The sequence below is a fragment of the Stomoxys calcitrans genome, chromosome 2 (genome assembly GCF_963082655.1).
Source record: "Stomoxys calcitrans chromosome 2, idStoCalc2.1, whole genome shotgun sequence".
Taxonomy (NCBI): Eukaryota; Metazoa; Arthropoda; class Insecta; order Diptera; family Muscidae; genus Stomoxys; species Stomoxys calcitrans.
In genome coordinates this window covers 36,592,645-36,613,553 of record NC_081553.1, presented here as the reverse complement: position 1 = coordinate 36,613,553, position 20,909 = coordinate 36,592,645, and the positions used below count along the sequence as shown (strand labels likewise).

At 38.0% G+C, this 20,909-nt stretch overlaps 2 protein-coding genes across 2 annotated transcripts in view; one reads left to right on the top strand and one right to left on the bottom strand.

The window, feature by feature from the left end:
* Nucleotides 1–1,290: 1,290 nt before the first annotated feature.
* Nucleotides 1,291–4,386, bottom strand: LOC106090225 (uncharacterized). The gene has a single exon (XM_013256355.2). It carries the CDS (start codon nt 4,078–4,080, stop codon nt 2,416–2,418), a length of 1,665 nt encoding a protein of 554 aa, XP_013111809.2. The 5' UTR covers nt 4,081–4,386; the 3' UTR covers nt 1,291–2,415.
* A 259-nt stretch (nt 4,387–4,645) lies between these two features.
* Nucleotides 4,646–20,909, top strand: part of LOC106090224 (rootletin) — a 60,406-nt gene continuing 44,142 nt past the window's right edge. The window contains exons 1-2 of the mRNA XM_059362664.1: nt 4,646–4,732; nt 4,791–5,110. Of these exons, the coding sequence (XP_059218647.1) occupies nt 5,075–5,110 (36 nt within the window). The 5' untranslated portion in view covers nt 4,646–4,732; nt 4,791–5,074. The remainder of the gene's footprint in view (nt 4,733–4,790; nt 5,111–20,909) is intronic.

Genomic DNA, 20,909 nt, shown 5'->3' with positions numbered 1-20,909 from the left:
CCAGGTAGTGTACCGTAAACGGCTGAGTGCAATTTTTTCTCACGAAGTGCACTATCTGTCAGCGAGTTTTGGTTATGTGTGTGTATTATACAAACAACGAAAAATTGCGCGAACTGATAACATACACAAAATTCGAGTTGCACTAATCACAGATTTTGACAGATAGTGCACCCAATATTTTGTTGTTGGGCAACTGCCACTACCTGTAAATGAATAAATCTTGCATTGAGCCAAAAATTAGCTTCGTCACTGAATGGAAGAAGCGTGCGATGAACTTTCTTAACAGTGCACGCAATTTGATAATAAAATTCAATAATTTGCAAGCTTTGTTCGTTTGCAAGACGATTCATGGTTAAATTATAGACCAAACTGATGACAGTGAAACAAAACACGAAACATGCGTAAGCTGTTTTAACCAGTGTTCGAAAATAGATAATATCTAAAAAATCACCCTTAATAAATGAGTAGACCTTTAAATAATTGAGGCATGATCTTTCCCTACAATTTTCGATTCACTGCACTGTTATGTACAAAAATAAAACAGCGCTTTAAATCACATTTCCAAGTTCCATAGTCTACTATTGCTCCAAAAAACACCCAGTACCAGGTGCTCATTGTATAGGTGCTCCACAAGGTATGCACAGTCATACATTTGTTTTGCTGTCACTAAGCCATTCTCCTATCTCTACAAAACACAAAAAATCAACGAGGTCATTGTATGTGTATTGGATTCTATTTTCAAAGCGGAATATTTTTTGCGAGATAAAGAATGATTCTTTCAAGACTCCAAACGGTTCAATGTATTATGATTTGGTTAGCCTTGAGCTAGACCTTTAATTGGGACAAATAAGCGAGGACACAGAAATGAAATAAAATTGGATTTAGTTAGTTTTTTTTTTGTATTTGACTTAGCTTAAAATCCAAATGAATAAGCCCCATATTGAGAGAAGCTTGTACAATTGTACCCACTTCACCCCTGCAGTGTATGTAGAATTGCATGCATTGTCCTTACTAAGCACGTTGCCATGCAAACGAACGCACTTGCACACACACGAGGAGCATTTGAAAATAAAGAGAGATCAACCACAAAGGTGTCTGAAGCTAGCCAACCACCACAAGAAAACTAAGGCAGCCAATCACCCCCTTTAGACCATGGCTAAAACACTGCACTAACTACAATACCTACTTCAGTTGTAACGAAGTTGTTCAAGTGCTTGCATATACATTGGCTGGAAACAAAGAAAAAACAAAATTATTAAAAAAAATGAAAAAATAAAACGAAACAGATAATTTCTTTAACAAAATATGTGGTGCGTTTGTACATGTAACACATTTATTTGGTGCGTAAATGGAATTTTCTTAAAGTTAACATTTTCAAACTTAAATTAAGCAATGGAAGAGAAAGACTAAAATATCACTTTGTTGTGTGTGTTTGGGGGGCATAAGCGGGCTGGGGTAAATTTCAAATGGAATTGAATAGTTTTAGATTCATACAATGCAAGCGCAGTAACAACAAAAATCAATCAAAACAAGTATCAGTCTATTTTACTCTCTCTCTCTCTCTCTCTCTGGCGCGCTCTATTCGTTTGTTTATCAATAGTTCAAAGGATGTGTTTCCCCTCAATATGCTCTCTTTGGTACATAGTGTTATGGAGCGGCAACATCATTCGCTGTGCTGTTATTATGGTTGGCTTCTTTGTTGACAACCTTATCGTATGAAATACAGTTAAATTTCTTCTTATCTATGCCTTTACACATTAGAATGTGTTCGCTTATGAACGGTGCCTGTAAACTGCGTTGCCATCTGTAAGTTTGATATGATTTACCACTTATTTATTAAAGTTGCGAAATGAGCATGAGAGTTTTTGTATGTTAACAAGAACGGTTTTGTATATATTTTTTGTAAGTCAGGTCATGATTGTTGTGTAAACAAAATGAAGATACCTATTTTTAAAACATCAGCCAAAGAAGGGAAGAACGTAAATGGGCTCATATTCTGACTAATAAGGAACTGAGGTAGAATATTATTTTTTTAATATTCAATTTTATTTACTATAGCGCAAAGTAATTTCAATGTTGAAAACCCAACAACTCGTGGAGATGTAGGTAAAATTTGGGATTGAAGGTGATCACAAAATGGTTATACAATGGCATATGTAAAAATTTTTAATTAAAACACATGGAACCAGCCAGCCAGACGTAACATTTTCTCTAAAACTCCCATGTGACCAAAGTGTGAGAATTTCAGTTCCATAACACTTTTCAAATGAACTCTTCATAGAGTAACCAAATAGGGGGAGCGGATGTGACACATTATGCACATACTTTGAACTTAAGTCAACAAGAGTTTTTCGTTTTCCTCCAACCCCTGTTATCGTTTACCCTATTTTTCGTCCATCATCATCATCATAATCCTCAGTGTTGGTGATATTTTGCTGAGGCCTTACGGCGTTTTTGTAAAAAACTCTTGACAGACTCCAATGGCAATTGGAAATGATAGTATGCGCAATAAGGCAAGGGATCCCAGTAGGTGAAGAGCGCTTCTCTTTTATCCAAGGCCATTGTTGCACTAAAGTAGGCCAGAGAGGAAACCGCAGAAGCCTCATCATCGTCTTTGTGGGAAGATGTGCCATTACTGGTAACAAAACTCAAAGGCCTCATATGGACACATTTCATTGTGCGACATAGGATTTGCGCATGAGATCGATTGTGACAGATATAGGGCAGCGATACGCCCAGCCGTATGCCCAGTGGCAGAAACTGGCCTGTGGATTGGCATTTTATCAAGCGGAAACTGATGTGGCAATTTATGGGACGCTGGAAGTGGACTTTGGCAAAGAATGTTTTAAGCCAGTTATCGATGAGATGGGCATCCATAGCTGTGGCCGTTGCACTTGCTGTTATGGGTATGAGATTCTTCGTTTCATGATCCACCCGACAACTGATATTGGCTGCAACTTGGCTTGATTTGATGGTGGTGCAAGTCACATAGTGATCGCCGGGAACATCTCGCACCACCAGCCATTGTTGGCGTTCATTTATTTCATGGGAGAATCGTAAGTCTCTCATGCGACGAGGCAACATATACTTAAAGCGTTCCAATACACCTTGCATACCGACCGCCACTAGAATATTGCGGAATTGACTTATGAAGCCCTCCTCATAGAGCTCCCATAGCTCGTGAGCCGATGATAGTGCCACATAGGGTGGTACGGCTATATTTTGTGAGGCACAACGTTGATAGAATTGCAAACAATCGTCCAGTATCAGAGTTTCTTGTACGCCAGTTATAAATGTGGCACATCCCAAGAGTTCCAGGTGAGGTTTGGCCACTGAGTCGTAGTAAGCTGGGCTGGTAGCACAAACGGGTATATAAACTGAAGGCTTTTCCTTACGCACAATATGACACAGTGCCGAGATATAACTATCCACATTTTGGGGCGTGGGCTTGGGCACCGCATAGAATTTATCAACAGCTGCCGAGAAACGAGCCAGGCCAAATAGACCATCGAATTCAAAAACCACAACTCTGGCTCCCGAAGAGTAGAAATTTCTGGCCAAGTGCAATGTTTGTATTGTACTGCCGCAGCTGATGAGTACCGTTCTTTTGGGAGCCTCAATGCCATTAGAGCTACCCTGCCCCTGGGCACTTACTGCAGGGCTGGCATGAATAATCCACTTAAAACATTCCACAGGAACTCGTATAGTCTTCCAAAACACCCACAACAAAGCGGACAACCAAAAGCTAGGAGCCGCTATGGACAGGGGTATATAGAGTATGTATCGCAGTAGGAGTAGCAATATATTTATTAGGAGATTAGGCCAAAACCATATAATATTTGTTATGCGCTTTCTCAGTGGCAACGAGCTATGGCCTTTTTGTTGGGGTATAAGATTCTGTTGGATGCCAGTATTCGAACGACTAAGCAAAGTGGGTGTACGAATTGAGTCCTCGTCATTGCATTCCTCTAGGCTGGGATCTTCGGGTATTAGATCCAAAGAGTTAATTCGTCTAAATTTCGAGCGCGCATATCGTAATTGACGAGCGTAATCTAGTTTCGTTTGAAAATCTTGAGCCATTTTTGTGTTTGGGTGTGTTTTTTTTTATATTGCTAATAATTTTTTCCACGATTTCGTTGAAAAAACAAATGCACCGTTATGTTAGCGAAAAGGATACTTTCCTTTTCAAATTTCGAAATACTATGCTAATTTTTTTTGTTAAATTTAATTCGTTTTCGTTATAGGATTCGTTTCCTTGTTTATATTTCTTCTATCAACATCATCACTCGCGATTGTTTCGTACCGTCTGTGCCGTCAGATCCGCATTACGTTCTGCGATCGATTGATCATCGATGTTTTCATATTATTATCATCGGCCGCAACGGCGGAGAGTATTGAAATATCATCGCAAGCATACGTGCAAATTTTACTGCTATCTACTTGTGAGTGTGTGTGTGCGGTGTGTGTGAGTGTTTTTTTCCAGTCTGCCAATCGATTTGGATGAATCTTCATATTCAATTTCGTTTTCATTCCTTTTTGTTGTTTTGTATTGAACTCAAATGCATGTGTATGCATGCATAAACACACATGCATACATGACTATCGAAAATGTTCTGGTTTTGCACGTTGATTGTTGGTTGCACTGCTTCGGGGCACAGTGCTTCTTTCTGCCTGTAGTAACTTTCGTAATCATTGATCTCCCTTCAAATGCTTGGGATCGGGTTAGAAGAAAGTAACTTTCTTTTTTTAATTTATTGATACTTATTATTCTGGTTCTGGTGCTAAATTAGGTTTCCGAACAATTTAATGTACGACCTCTCTGCGAGTGCATGCCTCATGCTAAGTTCACTTATACTGCGCAGTAATCTAACAAAAATACGAATAAACTCTTATTTGAACTGTGTTATCGCTTCATCGTGTGGCATCATTTAAAATCTTGATATTCAAAGAGTATACAAGTGTAAGAGGATTTATGTTATTGGAAGTCATGACAGAACTGAATATTTTATATTTTAGCCAGTTCGAAGAGGAATTGTGCCTTCCAGTCGCTTAAGAAACCTAATCGAATGATGATATGGCATTTGATCAATATATCGAGTTGTTACAAACGGTAAGATATTGTTTGACATACCCAACTATATATTGTAAAAATTGTTAAACTATTAAAAAAAATTATAAAACGAAGCCAAACTTTTTCGAATTAAATTTCCTACTGCTAATTGTCCCCAAACACGGTGCTTGATTATCGTCTATAGTGAGGAACTGATGGATGAGTGCATGAATGCCTTTCTGATAATCTCTGTTTGGGCTGGCCCATTGCTCTGCTCTACGATCTGTATTATCACGTACTTTGATCCTCTTTTTTTCTCGGCTTCGCTCGCGCACACTCTCACCGGCGCAAATGCATCAGCGGGTGTGTGTATTAAAAGAATATTTTAAAACACAACACAAATATTCCATAATAAATAAAATATAAGTGCAGTGCAAGTAATAAATTTCACTGCTGATAAGTAAACTGAACCGGCGCTGAGATTCAGATGTCTCTCATTTCATCAGTCAGTCAGACATAATAAAAACAATAATAATACACTTATGTGTACTATAAAAATAATAAGCCTAATAGGTACAATTATTAGGGTGGTCTATGCTTGTGTCTCAAAACTGACTCTTATCGAAATGACTTTAAGCACCCATGTGCATACATAAAACAACAATATGGAATTGCAAGCTCTTATAAACTAACGGTAATTAAGCCAGAATGCAATTATAAGAGATATGCAACGTAAAGCAAGAATATGGAATTGCAAGCTCTTATAAACTAACGGTAACGGTAGCAGAATTGCAATTGTATAAGATAATGGATAGGTATCAGCTGATTTTAAATTTTTTAGCATGCAGTGATTCGCCAAAAATTTTTTTCTTAACATTCTTGTTTTTTTTATAATTTTTTGTTTGTGTTTATTTTTAATCACATAAGCACATCATGTTATCGCCGAAACCTATTTCAATGTTATTTTCGTAACCAAAAGACATCCGAAAACATTTGGGTTTGTAAATAAACAACAAGTAAACGCGCTTTAAAGCTGGTATCACACGATCTGTATTGCCATATGTATTTTCAAAGATAAATACTCTGCAAGTTGCCACACATACGAAATATTTTATATGAAAAATGGATTTTCGAATTAATATGCAACTCTTTCGATTAAAGCGAGCGTTTATACAAAAAGAAACACATGAGAATACATGACGATTAGCGCGCTCTATACGTTTTTGATGTACACAAGGAAAATATTATGAATACAGCATGGTACAATTAAGTGGTAGCGTCATTAGCGCAACAAGTAAAAATGCGTTACGTTTAGCCGGGCCGAACTTTGGATACCCACCACCTCGGGCATATATGTAAACCACCTTTCGTCATAATCCGGTGAAAAATTCATAATTTATGCCCCCATAGCAGCATTATCGAAATATGGTCCGATTTTGACAAAATTCGACAAGGATATTGAGGGGTCTAAAATGTACAAATCACTGTTTAATTTTGTAGAACAAAATATTGGTCTTTTTGGTAGCCATTTCTAAATATAGACCGATCTGAACCATATACGACACGGATGTCGAAACGCCTAAGTTTCAAATTTCAACGAAAACGGATTATAAATGTGCTGTTTTAAGGGGACAAGACTTTAAATCGAGAGATCGGTCTATATGGCAGCTATATCCAAATCTGGACAGATCTGGGCAAAATTGAAGAGGGCTGTCGTAGGGCCTAGCACAACTCCCTGTCCCAAATTTCAGCGAAATCAGAAAATAAATGCGCTTTTTATGGGCCCAAAACCTTAAATCGAGAGATCGGTCTATATGGCAGCTATATCCAAATCTGAACCGATATGGGCCAAATTATACTGGGATGTCGACTGGCTTAAAACAACTCACTGTCCCATACTTCAGCAAAATCGGATAATAAATGTGGCTTTTATGGGCCTAAGACCCTAAATCGGCGGATCGGTCTATATGGGGCCTATATAGTCCGATATAGCCCATCTTTGAACTTAACCTGCTTATGGCAAAAAAAGGATCTGTGTAAAGTTTCAGCTCAATAGCTCTATTTTTAAAGACCGTAGCGTGATTTCAACAGACAGGCGGACGGATAAAGCTAAATCGTCTTACCTCTCCTTCGGTGGTGGGAATAAAAATGTACCCCCAAAGTAACTACTTTAAGCGGCAAATGCCGTTAATTGAAATGTTAAAGTGTTTTTAGAAATAAACTTTGTTTCACAATTTATCTTCTTCAAATGTGTTTCATATTTGCATTTTCATCATTATAATACTGTTTTGTTGCTCATATGTGGAATATTGCATCAAGTAGAACATCTTTCTAAGATATTAGAAAAAAATCACAGCTGTGTTATCAAACATTTGACATTTAGATTTATTGCAAAATCAAAACAAAAATAAAAAAAATTGTACTCACAATTGTACAGAAAGTGACAGCACTTATGTATGTAACGTACATATCGTGTGATAGCGGCGTAAGTTCGGCCAGGCTTAATCTTATATAGCCTACTATTGTTCGAATATGGCTGAATAATTGAAGGTTGAGTCACAGAATACAGAAAATGGAAAGACTCCATGGATATTAAGGATGTTAAAATGTGCCGATTAAAAATGAAACAAATAGGAGAAAACGTAAACAAAGAATAAATGAAAAAAGAGAACATGGATATTATCCTCAATGTCAAGTACAGTCAAAATTGCGTGAAAGTGAAGCCTGCTGATCGAAAAGTTTTCTCAGGATTGGAAATTAGATGAGAAGTCTACATGCATTATTTAACCAATTCGAACCAAATTTGTCATGGATGTTGTAAGCAGTGCTGCCTGGTTCTTTTCACAAAAATCGTCAAAATAGAGAAAAAAATTTGCAAAATCGTCAACAATTTTCGAAAAAAATTTTACTCTCTTAAACTAGTCTAAATCAATTTAATGGCAAATTTTCGAAGCGTAGAAGGCGTCTACAATGTTTTTCAAAGGTTGACTAATTTTTTAAACATATTTTCAATAAAAACCTAAATATAAATTCTATTCTACATACAAAACTTCTGTCAAATCAGCAAACATTAAAAGTTGTTGGAAGTCCCAACAGAACACCGCATGCAAAAGTTCAGCCAAATCGGACAAAAATTGCGGCTTCTAGGGGCTCAAGAAGTCAATTCGGGAGATCGGTTTATATGGGAGCTATATCAGGTTATAGACCGATTTAGATCGTACTTGGCACAGTTATTGGAAGTCATAACAGAACACTACATGCAATTTCAGCCAAATCGGACAAAAATTGTGGCTTCTAGGGGCTCAAGAAGTCAAATCGGGAGATCGGTTTATATGGGAGCTATATCAGGTTATAGACCGATTTAGAACGTACTTGGCACAGTTATTGGAAGTCATAGCAGAACACTACATGCAAAATGTCAGGCAAATCGGACAAAAATTGTGGCTTCTAGGGGCTCAAGAAGTCAAATCGGGAGATCGGTTTATATGGGAGCTATATCAGGTTATAGACCGATTTGAACCGTACTAACTCAAATTGTTGAAAATCATAATAGAACATTAGATACTAAATTTCAACCAAATCGGACAAAAATTGCGGCTTCCAGTGGCTCAAAAAGTCAAATCGGGAGATTGGTTAATATGGGAGCTATATCCAAATCTGAACCGATATGGCCTATTTGTAATCTCCAATGACCTACATCAATATAAGGTATCTGTGCAAAATTTCAAGCGGCTAGCTTTACGCGTTCGTTCTAGCTTTACGGGTTCGTTCGCTATCGTGATTTCGACAGACGGACGGACGGACTAGCTCGACTCAGATTGTCGAGACGATCAAGAATATATATACAATATTTCGAGGTGTTATAAACGGAATGACTAGACTTGTACACCCCCATTTTGTGGTGATGGGTATAAAAAAACTGAGAAACTTTTTTACAACTTGATAACCTTTTTAAACGAATCCAGATATTTAGTCTTAAACATGAGCCATCCTAATGTCCATTCTAAATAAGAAAAAAAAATTGCATTGATAGATTCAAGAATTTTAAAAAGACTGTCAAAGATACAATGTAAGGGCATTATTCGCAAAGCTTTATGAAGCCTTCAAATAGGTTTATTTAACAGTTCTATAAAGGAAATATGTCAAATAAACCAATTTCAAATCTACATTAAGTTCTATGAATAAGGCCGTTAGGATAGAGCGAAATGATGCAGATTAGTAGGTGTATGTTCATACGAGGTCTGTTTAATAGTAAAGATGAATTTTCCCAGGCTATGTTGATTCGATAATTGCAAAGTGTACATTTGCCCATGAACATTCCACTAAGGAACAATAGTTTCCGATTCTAGTTTAAGCTCAATGATAAGGGACCTCCTTTTTATAGCCGAGTTCGAACGGAGAGCCGCAGGCTCGTCTTCTCACGATCCGGATCACCCGTCCTACCGACTTCGCCGTCCTACCGACTTCGCCGTCCTACCGACTTCGCCGTCCTACCGACTTCGCCGTCCTACCGACCATGTGTCCCGTTATAATACCAAAATCTATGCTGACCTCTTTTTTACTTCCTTTCAGTAATAGCATCGTCCTCTCACGATCCGGATCACCCCACAGGATTTTCGCCGTCCTACCGACTGTTTCGCGCGTTCGTCGCCCACGACCTTAACTCGGACTGCGTCGACCCGAAAGGCTTCGGGTTAACCAAGTTTGTTGACGGCAGTCCTCTGGCCTTCACCGCCAAATCGTCTGACATTTCATTCCCCCTTACTTCGTGATTAGAGCGTTATTAGACCAATACTTACTTACGTCTCTGTAGTTTGGTGCCTGCTATGGAGAAAAAGTGCAACAAAAGGACCATACAACAGGTTCAGAGAACATGTTGTCTTGGCACTAGGGCACTGGAGTCTATTCTAGATATCCGACCCATTGACATACAGATTAAGTGTGAGGCGGCCACTGCGGCTATGAGACTTAAGGCGATGGGATAATGGATTGAAGATGGGAGCAGCTTATACCATTGCGGTATAATCGAGGCGACGATAGAAAACCTGGAAGGAAGGGAAGAGGTTTCCGATCGGATATCTGGGATGAACCATCGGCACAGTTTTGGATTGACCGAACCCTAGTATTGCTATCTGGAAGATCATGTTACATGGATGGATCAAAGCTAGAGGACAGAGTGGGCCTGGGGGTTTACATTGAGAACCTAGGGACTGAGATCTGTTTAAGAATGCCTGACCACCGGCAAGACAAACTTCCAGAAACGATTAGGGGCTATCACTTATCCACCACGATAAAAAACTGCGCCTAAGGTTACCTTCCTTGATGTAGCCTAAACCTAACCGAAGAGTCAATAGTCAGAGTCGAAAAAAATCGCTATCGGCGATTTGAGAGATGAAAGAGGACGTCGAGTGTGAACATCTTTATATCGCTGGCAAGCTATAGATAATAGCAACATTCAGGTTTTAATAATAAATATTGATAGTATCGATACTATTGTTAATTTCCAATCACCGATATTTCAAACGTAAATGAAAAGTAAAAATCTGGAGATCGATTTATGTACAATAGAAGCAATATCAATGCACAGAGAAATCATTGAAAATTGCGCCCTCTATAGGCGATATGCATAGTTTTAATATCGGATTGCTTATTTTTGTTTAGTTTTGCAAAAAACTGAACTTTTGCGATAGTATCTATCGGAAAAAAATTAATCGATATTCGGTTAAAAAATTAAATATCCATAGTATCGATAGTGCCATCGATATTTTGCCATCTCTACATCTACGGACAGTTAACTGATCAAAAGGGCAATAACAACCAGGACGGTCAGGTCACGCACAGTATTGTAGTATAAGAAGGAGATTAACACCTTCTCTAAGGATTGCACGATCCGCATCGTTTGATTGCCAGGCCATAGCGTAGTAAGAGGAAATGATACAAGTAAAAAGGCATTAAATTCGGCCGGGCCGAACTTTGGATCCCCACCCTCTCGGGTATATATGAAAACCCCCTTTCATCACAATCTGGTGAAAATTGGATAACTTATGCACCCAAATTCGACACGGATATTGAGTGGTCTAATCAATATAAGTCATTGTTGAATTTTATATTTCAACAAAAGCTGGTAATAAATAAAGCTTTATGAGCTTCAGTACCTTAATCGGCACATCGGTCTATATGACAGCTATATCTAAATACTGTCCGATCTTTACCATATTTGGGTCGAATGGCGGGTGGCCTAAAACTACCCGCTGTTTCAAATGTCAGCGAAATCGAATAAAAAATAAAGCTTTTATTCGCTTCAGACCCTTAATCGGGATATCGGTCTGTATGGCAGCTATATCTAAATATAGTCCGATCCGAACCATATTTGGGATGGATGTCGGGAGAACTAAGACTGTTTCACTGCTTCAAATTTCAGCGAAATTGGGTAATAAATAGAGCTTTCATGGGCTTCAGACCCTTTGTCGGCAGATCGGTCTATATGACAGCTATATTTAAATATAGTCCGATCTGAAGCATATTTGGGTCCTATGTTAGAAGGCATAAAACTACTCAAAGTTTCAATTTTCAGCGAAAGCGATTAAAAAATAAAGCTTTTATGGGCTTCAGACCCTTTATCTGGGGATCGGTCTATATGGCAGCTATACCTAAATATAGTGCTATTTGATCCATATTAAGGTCAGATATCAGGAGGCTTAAGATAACCCTCTGTATCAAATTTCAGGGCTTAAAACCCTTTATCGGCAGAACGGTATATATGGCAGCTATATATAAATATAGTCCGATATGGAACATATTTCGGTCAGATGTCGGGAGGCCTAAAACTATTCACTGGGAGGCCTACTGTTACAAATTTCAGCAAAATCGGATGAAAAATAAATCATTTATGGGCATAAGACCCTTTATCGGAAAATCGGTTCATATAGCAGCTATATATCCAAATATGGTCCAAATCGGACCCGTTCAAGAACTTAACCAGCGTGCATCAAAAAGATGCATCTGTGCAAAATTTCAGCTCAATATCTCAATTTTTGAAGGCTGTAGGGTGATTACAACAAAAAGGACGTCTTAGAATTCTACGACGATCCGAAATATATACATTGTGGGGTCAGAAATTGATATTTCGATGTGTTGCAAACGGAATTACTAAATGCTTATACCCCCTATCCTACGGTGGTGGGTATAAAAGCAGACGAACTGGCTGTGAAGGCCAGAGGACTGCCGTAAATAAACTTTCTTAACACAACGCCTTTCGGGTCGACTTAGTCCGTGTTAAGAGCGTGGGCTACGAACTCGCACGTAATAGTGTGGAATAGGGAAACGTTCGGTAGGACGACAAAAATCCTATGGGGAGATACGGATTCTAAGAAGACCAGCCTATGACTGAAAGGAAGCAAGTTTCGGCTTTCGCGGCTAATAGATTGGGTGGGGACACAATACCAGACATAAACCAACAAAGGGGCGTCATATGGAATACAATAAAGGATTTTGTAAGTACCAGGGATTTTTTGACTCTTTTCTTTTCGAGGTTACTTTTTAGTAAAAACCCGTTTACACTGCTCACTAAATCCGGATTTAAGGCTCTCAATAGCTGATTTTATAAAGGGGAAAACAGATGATCGAGCCATTAAATCCGGTTTTAAAGAGCAGTGCAAACGGAGTTTTATTAAGAGATCACAACAAGCCTATTACCTTTTTCGAGGTTAATTTTAAACACTAAATCCGGATTTAAGGCTCTCAACAGCTCATTTTATAAAGGGAAAACAGATGATCGAAAAAATGAAAATTGTTGGGCACTCGGCGAATTTTCATAAATTCAGAGAAAATAGAATAGAATAGAAGACGCTAGACTCGGATAAAGCTAAAGCTCACAATATTGTGATGCCATTTATTCGGCGACTATAAGATTTTTTTGAAATTCTTACAATTAGGTATTAAAATAAAGCAACGAGTTAATACTGGCAAACAGACGATGCAAATGCAAATTTTGCCCATGAACCTTCCACTTAGGAACAGGGGAAAACTTCTCATATATCAATGAGTGCAGTCTGATTCAAATTAAAGCTCAATGATAAGGGGCCTCCTTTTTATAGCCGAGTCCGAACAGCGTGCCGCAGTGCGACACCTCTTTGGAGAGAAGTTTTACATGGCATAGTACCTCACAAATGTTGCCAGTATTGGAAGGGGAAAATAACCGCTGAAAATTTTTTCTGATGGTCTCGTCAGGATTCAAACCCAGGCGTTCAGCGTCATAGGCAGACATGCCGAACTCTGCGCTACGGTGGGACTATAGACGATACTTTGTATTAAGTAAGCAGTTTAGGATTAAGTATGCAGTTTACACTATACGAGACACAGATACTATTCGTGTTGTTGTATGGTTTTGAAGCATGAGTGGGACGAGGCAGTGCTTGGAGTGTTTGAGAGAAAGATTCTGCGTAAAACATATGGACCAGTTTGCGTTAATAGAGACTATAGGCATCGCATGAACCACGAGGCGTATGAGCTGTATGACGACGATAGCATAGTTACACGTATCAAAACACAACGGTTGCGTTGGCTAGGTCATGTTGTCATAATGGATGAAGAAGTTCCAGCAAAGAAGTCTTTTGAAGGCAATCACGGTGGCACACGCAAACCGGAACGATCAAAAGCCCAATGGAAAGATCAAGAGATGGGAGACACCCCGAAACTTGGTGTCAGAGATTTTAGAATGAGCGCAGAAGATCGAAACGCTTGCAACTTATTCTACATTCGGCTAATGGAACAAATGTTCCATCATAGCCTATTAAAGTAAAGTAAGTACAGTCAAAACCGGATAAGTAAAGTGCTAACCAGCAAGGAATAGCAAAATTGGTCTATAATGCGCTTGCAGTGATTCTAAAAGTTAAAATCGGTCAAAATACATATATGGCAACTATATATAAATCTAAACCGATTTCTGTAAAATTCACCAGTAATATTAGAAGATATAAGAAAATTCTTCTTGCCAAATTTTGAGAGAATCAGTTAACAAATGAGCAATTTATTGCAATATTTTTCAATATCGGACGTACATATATATGGGCGCTATATCTAAATCTGAACCTATTTCTAGCAAACTTCTTAGATATTATGGTGGTCATCGGGGAAAGCGTTTTTGGCAAGATTGGTCAATAAATGTGCGGTTTCAAACAAAATTCATAGATATTAAGGAAGTCGTCGAAGAAGGCATTGTACAAAGTTTTGGGAAGATTGGTCAATAAATGCGCTTACAGTGGGTCTAGGAGTGAAAATCGGGCGATATATATATATGAGAGCTATATCTAAATCTGAAACGATTTCTATCAAATTCACCAGTAACGTCGAGAGCCATAAGAAAATTCTACCTGCCAAATTTCGAGAGAATCGGTTAACAAATGACCATTTTATTGCGAACATATATATGGGAGCTATATTCAAATCTGAACCGATTTTTTTCCAATTTCAATAGGCTTCGTTTCTAGGCCGAAAAACATGCCTGTGCCAAATTAGAAGACGATCGGGTGAAAATAACGACCTATACTTTGTACACAAATTAACATGGACAGACGGACATAGCTAAATCGAATCAGAAAGTGATTCAGAGTCTATCGGTACACTTATCAATGGGTCTATCTCTCTTCCTTTTTGGGCATTACAAACTAATTCACTAAGTTATAATACCCTGTTCCACAGTAGTGGTGTAGGGGGTATAAAAATGCTTCTATTTTGTTTCACTTATCCGTAATTTTCTGTTAAGCGTGAATCGGATAAGGGAAGTTCATTTTTTTTCATTTAAGGGATAAGACATAAATGAAAGCGAATTTTCACCTCATTGTACGTATTGTGTATGAAAAAACTTGACTTGAAAAAGTGCTGTGTTCAGTGGCAATTTTGAAAAGTTAGAGATAACTATTACCATAAAGGCAAGGTATGTTTTTTTAAAATTTTATTGCTGACGAAAATTTTTTCACTTTTTTGGCTTAAGCGACTTACGTTTCACAAAAAAAAAACGTAATTTGGTTTATAAAAACCTTTTCAGTTAAGCGGTATTTTCAGTTAAACGATATTTCGCTTAGGCGATTTTAATAGCATTGGATAACACCAAAAATGTATGGTTCTTCCCATCAAGTTTCACTTAAGCGATATTTTTCACTAAAGCGTATTACAGTTATGCGGTTTTGACTGTAATTATCGACAAACTGTTGCAATTTTACGGTTAGAAAGCTGGGTATACTCTACGCCATATGCCAGCACCAGGGCTATCCGGTTTAAGGAAAAAATTCGTTGGATAAAAGATTTTTACTTCAAACTAAGGAATTTTTCATCCTAAATATTAGTTTTGTGGACTCTGCAACTTTGGGGCTTATTGCTAATGAGAAAAATTTATTCAAAATATTGTCAAAAGTCAGACAAGTGTTACCATTCCAACCTGCCAGTCCAGCCAACAAATTTTACCCTTCATCTCCCCCCCATTCAAAATTGTCATTGGTTTATGTTTACCCCCTCAACAACGAAGGAAAAATGCATAAAAATGTTTGTCTTAAAAACTTTTCTTTTCAACAGTAGTGGGCAAATTTATACCATAGTTGTAGTAGTAGTAAGAATATACAGAATTTCAACAAATAACAAGTAAAAGCGTGCTAAGCCGAATTTTATATACCCTCCACCATGGATCGCGTTTGTCGAGTTCTTTCCCGGTATCTCTTTTTAGATAAACAAAGGATAAAATAAAAGAATTGCTTTGCTAATTGAATTCAATATTTCACCCAAATCGAATAAGATTTGGACCTTTTAGGGGATCAAGAAGTAAAATAGGGAGATCGGTTTATAGGGGAGCTGTATCAGGCTAAAGATCGATTCAGACCATATTTGACACGTATGTTGGAGGTCATGGAAGAAGCCGTTGTACAAAATTTCAGCCAAATCAGATAATAATTAGGCCTTCTTGAGGCTCAAGAAGTCAAAATCCCAGATCGGTTTATATGGCAGCTATATAAGGTTATAGACCGATTTGAACCATATTTGGCACAGTTGTTGGAAGTTATAACAAGACAGCTCATGCAAAATTTCAGCCAAATCGGATAGGAATTGCGCTCTCTAGTAGGTAAATAAGTCCAGATTCAAGATCGGTTTATATGGTAGCTTTATCAGATTACGGACCGATTTAAACCATACTTGGCGCAGTTGTTGGAAGTCATAGCGAAATACGTCGTGCAAAATTTCAGCCAAATCGGATAGGAATTGCGCCCTCTAGAGGCTCAAGAAGTCAAGACCCCAGATCGGGTTTATATGACAGCTATATTTTATGGACCAATTTGAACCATACTCAACGCAGTTGTGTTGAGCAAAATTTCAGCCAAATCGGATAAGAATTGCGTCCTCTAGTGGCTCAAGAAGTCAGGATCCCAGATCGGTTTATATGGCAGCTATATCAAAACAAGGACCGATATGGCCCATTAACTATCCCATCCGACCTACACTAATAAGAAGTATTTGTGAAAAATTTCAAGCGGATAGCTATATTCCTTCGAAAGTTAGCTTGCTTTCGACAGACAGACAGACGCACATGGCTAGATCGACTTAAAATGTCTGGTTAAGTTTTTGAACGGACCAAATCGGACCATATTTGGATATAGCTGCTATATAGACCGATTTTCCGATAAAGGGTCTAATGCCCATAAAAACTTTATTTTTCATCCGGTTTTTGCTGCAATTTGAAACAGTGAGTAGTTTAAGGCTCCCGACATCTGACCTTAGTATGGTTCAGATCGGACTATATTTCGATATAGCTGCCATATAGACCGATCTGCCGATAAGGGGTCTGAAGCCAATAAAAGCTTTATTTTTTATCCGATTTCGCTGAAATTTGGAATAGTGCGCAGTTTTAAGCCTCCCAACATCTGACCCAAATATGGATTAGATCGGTCCATATTTAGATATAGCTGTCATATAGACCGATCTGCCGATAAAGACTCTAAAGCCCGAAAAAGATTTATTTTTTAACCGATTTCGCTGAAATTTGAAACAGTGAGTTATTTTTAGCATCCTGATACCCGACCTAAATATGGTTCAGATCGGACTATATTTAGATATAGCTGCCATATAGACCGATCTGCCGATAAGAGGTCTGAAGCCAATAAAAGCTTCAGATTTACTACCCGATTTCGCTGAAATTTGAAACAGTGAGTAGGTTAAGACCTCCAAACATCCGACCTAAATATGGTTCTGATCGGACTATATTTAGATTTTCTTTTTGTTAAGTTACGAAAGAAAGTTTCTAGATTTTCTTTTGTTAAGTTACGAAATATTTTTGGTTTTTTTTTTGTTTTAAATCCAATTTCGTCAAAGTTTTCCTTGAAATTTTAATTTGAATATATTATGTTTAATAAATAATTTTTTTTTAATTTATTATTCTATTTGTTTCTTAGGCGCAAAGGTGTTTCTTTTGAAAACAATAGAAACACCTATGATAAGCGTCTATCAAGATTAGTGTGCATTGCAAGTGTCAAAAGTCAACAAAGCCGAATGTGTTTCAATTAAATCATCATTTACAGAGATAAGAATGAAGGATGGTGTTGTTGTTTTTATATAACATAGCGCTTGTTGTGAGTGTATACTTGTATATAGGAACACTGCAAACTGGGCAGGTTCAAGCCCAAACACACAAAATTGCCCTAAATTATACAGCTGTGCTAAACCATCAACATTCGCTATTCGCTATTCCATTTCCATTGGATGAGAGTGAATCATTTGTTGCCTGTATGTATGCTCGCATAAAACATGCACATTTCATTCTCATGCATAGCACTAACTGAAAACATAGCTAGACTCGTCGACGTATTCGCCTGGAAACAATAAATTTACCCATTTCTGACAAATTATTGCCATTTTGCCACTGTTGGCTACCAATTATGAATGACATACATAAATAAATAACATCAAAATAGTAAAAAAAAAATAAATAAAACAAAACAAAAGCAAAACTAATTTTAAACATGCGCCAGTCAAACAAATGAATGTTCAATACAAGTGAATTGTGATTCCAATAGTACAGACTAGTATTGGTTGTAGCAGTAGTCAAAGCAAAAGGTAGGAGGTAAATAAGTGTTGCCATTCCTACCTGCCAAACGAGCTAGCAAGCCAATTTAACCCCTCCACCCCCTTCAAAATTTGTCATAGTTTTATGTTTACCCCCCTCCACCCAACCTAGGGAAAAAAGGCATAAAAATGTTTGTCTTAAAAACTTTTCTTGTTTAACAGTAAAGGGCAAAATTTGCACCATATTTGTCCGCAGAGTAGTAGAAAATGCATTTGTATCTATATTTGAACAAGTAAAGGTGGGCTTAGTTCAACCGAGTCGAATTCTATACACTTTCCAGCATGCTTCGCATTTCTTTGCAAGGTTTGTCTTTACCAAAAGATATAGAAAGGTCACAACAACAGATTCCATGTTTTTATACCCTCCACCATAGGATGGGTGTATATTATTGGGTTGCCCAGTAATTACGGATTTTTTAAAAGAACGTAAATGCATTTTTAATAAAACTTAGAATGAACTTTAATCAAATATACTTTTTTTTACATTTTTTTTCTAAAGCAAGCTAAAAGTAACAGCTGATAACTGACAGAAGAAAGAATGCAATTACAGAGTCACAAGCTGTGAAAAAATTTGTCAACGCCGACTATATGAAAAATCCGCAATTACTTTTTGGGCAACCCAACAATTTTGTCATTCCGTTTGCAACACATCGAAATATCCATTTCCGACCCTATAATGTATATATATTCTTGATCAGAGTAAAAATCTTACACGAACTAGACATGTCCGTCCGTCTCTCTGTTGAAATCACGCTACAGTCTTTAAAATAGAGATATTGAGCTGAAACTATGCACAGATTCGAAGATGGGCTACATCGGACTATATCTTGATATAACCCCCATATAGACCGATCTCTCGATTTAAGGTTTTGGGCCCATAAAAGGAGCATTTATTGTCCGATTTCGCCGTAACTTGGGACAGTGAGTTGTGTTAGGCTCTTCGACATATTTCTGCAATTTGGCCCAGATCGTTTCAGATTTGGGTATAGCTGCTATATAGGCCGATCTCTCGATTTAAAGTCTTGGTCCCATAAAAGGCACATTTATAATTCGATTTCGCTCAAATTTGACACAGTGAACTATGTTAGGCTTTTCGACATCCGTGTCGTATATGGTTTAGATCGGTCTATATTTGGATATAGCTACCTTACTTTACTTTAATTGGCTATGACAGAATATTTCTTCCACTAGCCGTACGTAGAATAGCGTTCCAAGCGTCCTGATCTTCTGCGCTCATTCTAAAATCTCGGACACCAAGTTTCGAGCTGTCTCCCACAACTTGATCTTTCCATCGGGCTTTTGGTCTTCCCGGTTTGCGTGTACCACCTTGTTTGCCTTCAAAAGACTTCTTTGCTGGAGCTTCTTCATCCATTCTGACAACATGACCTAGCCAACGCAGCCGTTGTATTTAGATGCGTGTAACTATGCTATCATCGTCATACAGCTCGCGGTTCATACGTCGCCTATATTCTCCGTTAACGCAAACTGGTCCATATATTTTACGAAGAATCTTTCTCTCAAATACTCCAAGCATTGCCTCATTTGCTTTCACATGCGCCCATGCTTCAGAAGCATATAACAGCACGGGTAGTATCAGTGTCTTGTAAATTGTAGTCTTCGTCAGTCGAGAGGTGGCCTTGATTCTAAACTGCTGACTTAGTCCAAAGTAGCATCTGTTTGCCAGTATTATTCTTCGCTTTATCTCAAAACTGGTGTCATTCGTTTCGGTTATGGCGGTGCCGAGGTAGATAAACTTACTGCTTTCTCCATTTTTTTTATCTGCTCGGTTGTGCAAGGCTTTTTGGGAGCTGAAACCAGCCATTTCGTCTTATCTCCATTTACAGACAGACCAATTTTCACTGACTCTCTTTCGATTCTTTCAAAGGCTGCAGTTACACTTCCGGTGACCGACCTATGATATCGATATCGCCGACATAGGCGAGTAGCATGTGCTCTCTTGAGATTAGTGTGCCATATCTATTCACATCGGCATCTCGTATAATCTTCTCCAGCAGGATATTAAAGAGATCACACGATAGGCTGTCTCCTTGTCTGAAACCTCGTTTGGTATTAAATGGTTCGAAGAGATTCTTTCCTATTCTTGCTGAGGAACGCGTATCAGCAAGTGTCATCCTGCAGAGTCTTATTAATTTTGCGGGGATACCAAACTCAGACATGGCTTGAAATACCTTTGAACGTTGTTGAGCTGAATCTAAAACGCACTTCTCTGATGCTAGATTTATACTGACTGTTTATTTTCAAATTTCCTATCACTACAATAAATGAAAATCTTAAAACTAAACTAGAACGAGATACCAACGCAGTGATATCTCCGTTTCTCCTTATCTGATATTTTACGATCCTAAGTAAACACACACATGCATTTCTTAGACTCATTATCTATTCCCTTTTTAAAAGTACACATGCAGGGTTTATACGGCTGTGCGTATTGGTTTTATGAGATAGGCGATCGTACAAATAGACCCTAAACCGCACACAGACTCTATAAGATAACAACGCGTGGGCTATGAAATGCTAATGCGTTATCTCTCATGTTCAAAATAAATGTATTTTGAACATTCTGCCGGGCGCGTAAGTCTACATAGTGGACTGACTGTATTTTTGTCTAATTATATCTTTGATTTGTCGTTCGATAATTTGTAATAGTGGACTGTAATATTAGATATATTATTTTACATAAGTTCTAAAGATCTAAAAATTTAAAGCTGATACATTTTGCCTTTGAATAAACTTC

Excerpts from the sequence above, each read along its gene's own strand:
- LOC106090225 (XM_013256355.2), bottom strand. The coding sequence starts at position 4,080 with ATGGCTCAAGATTTTCAAACGAAACTAGATTACGCTCGTCAATTACGA.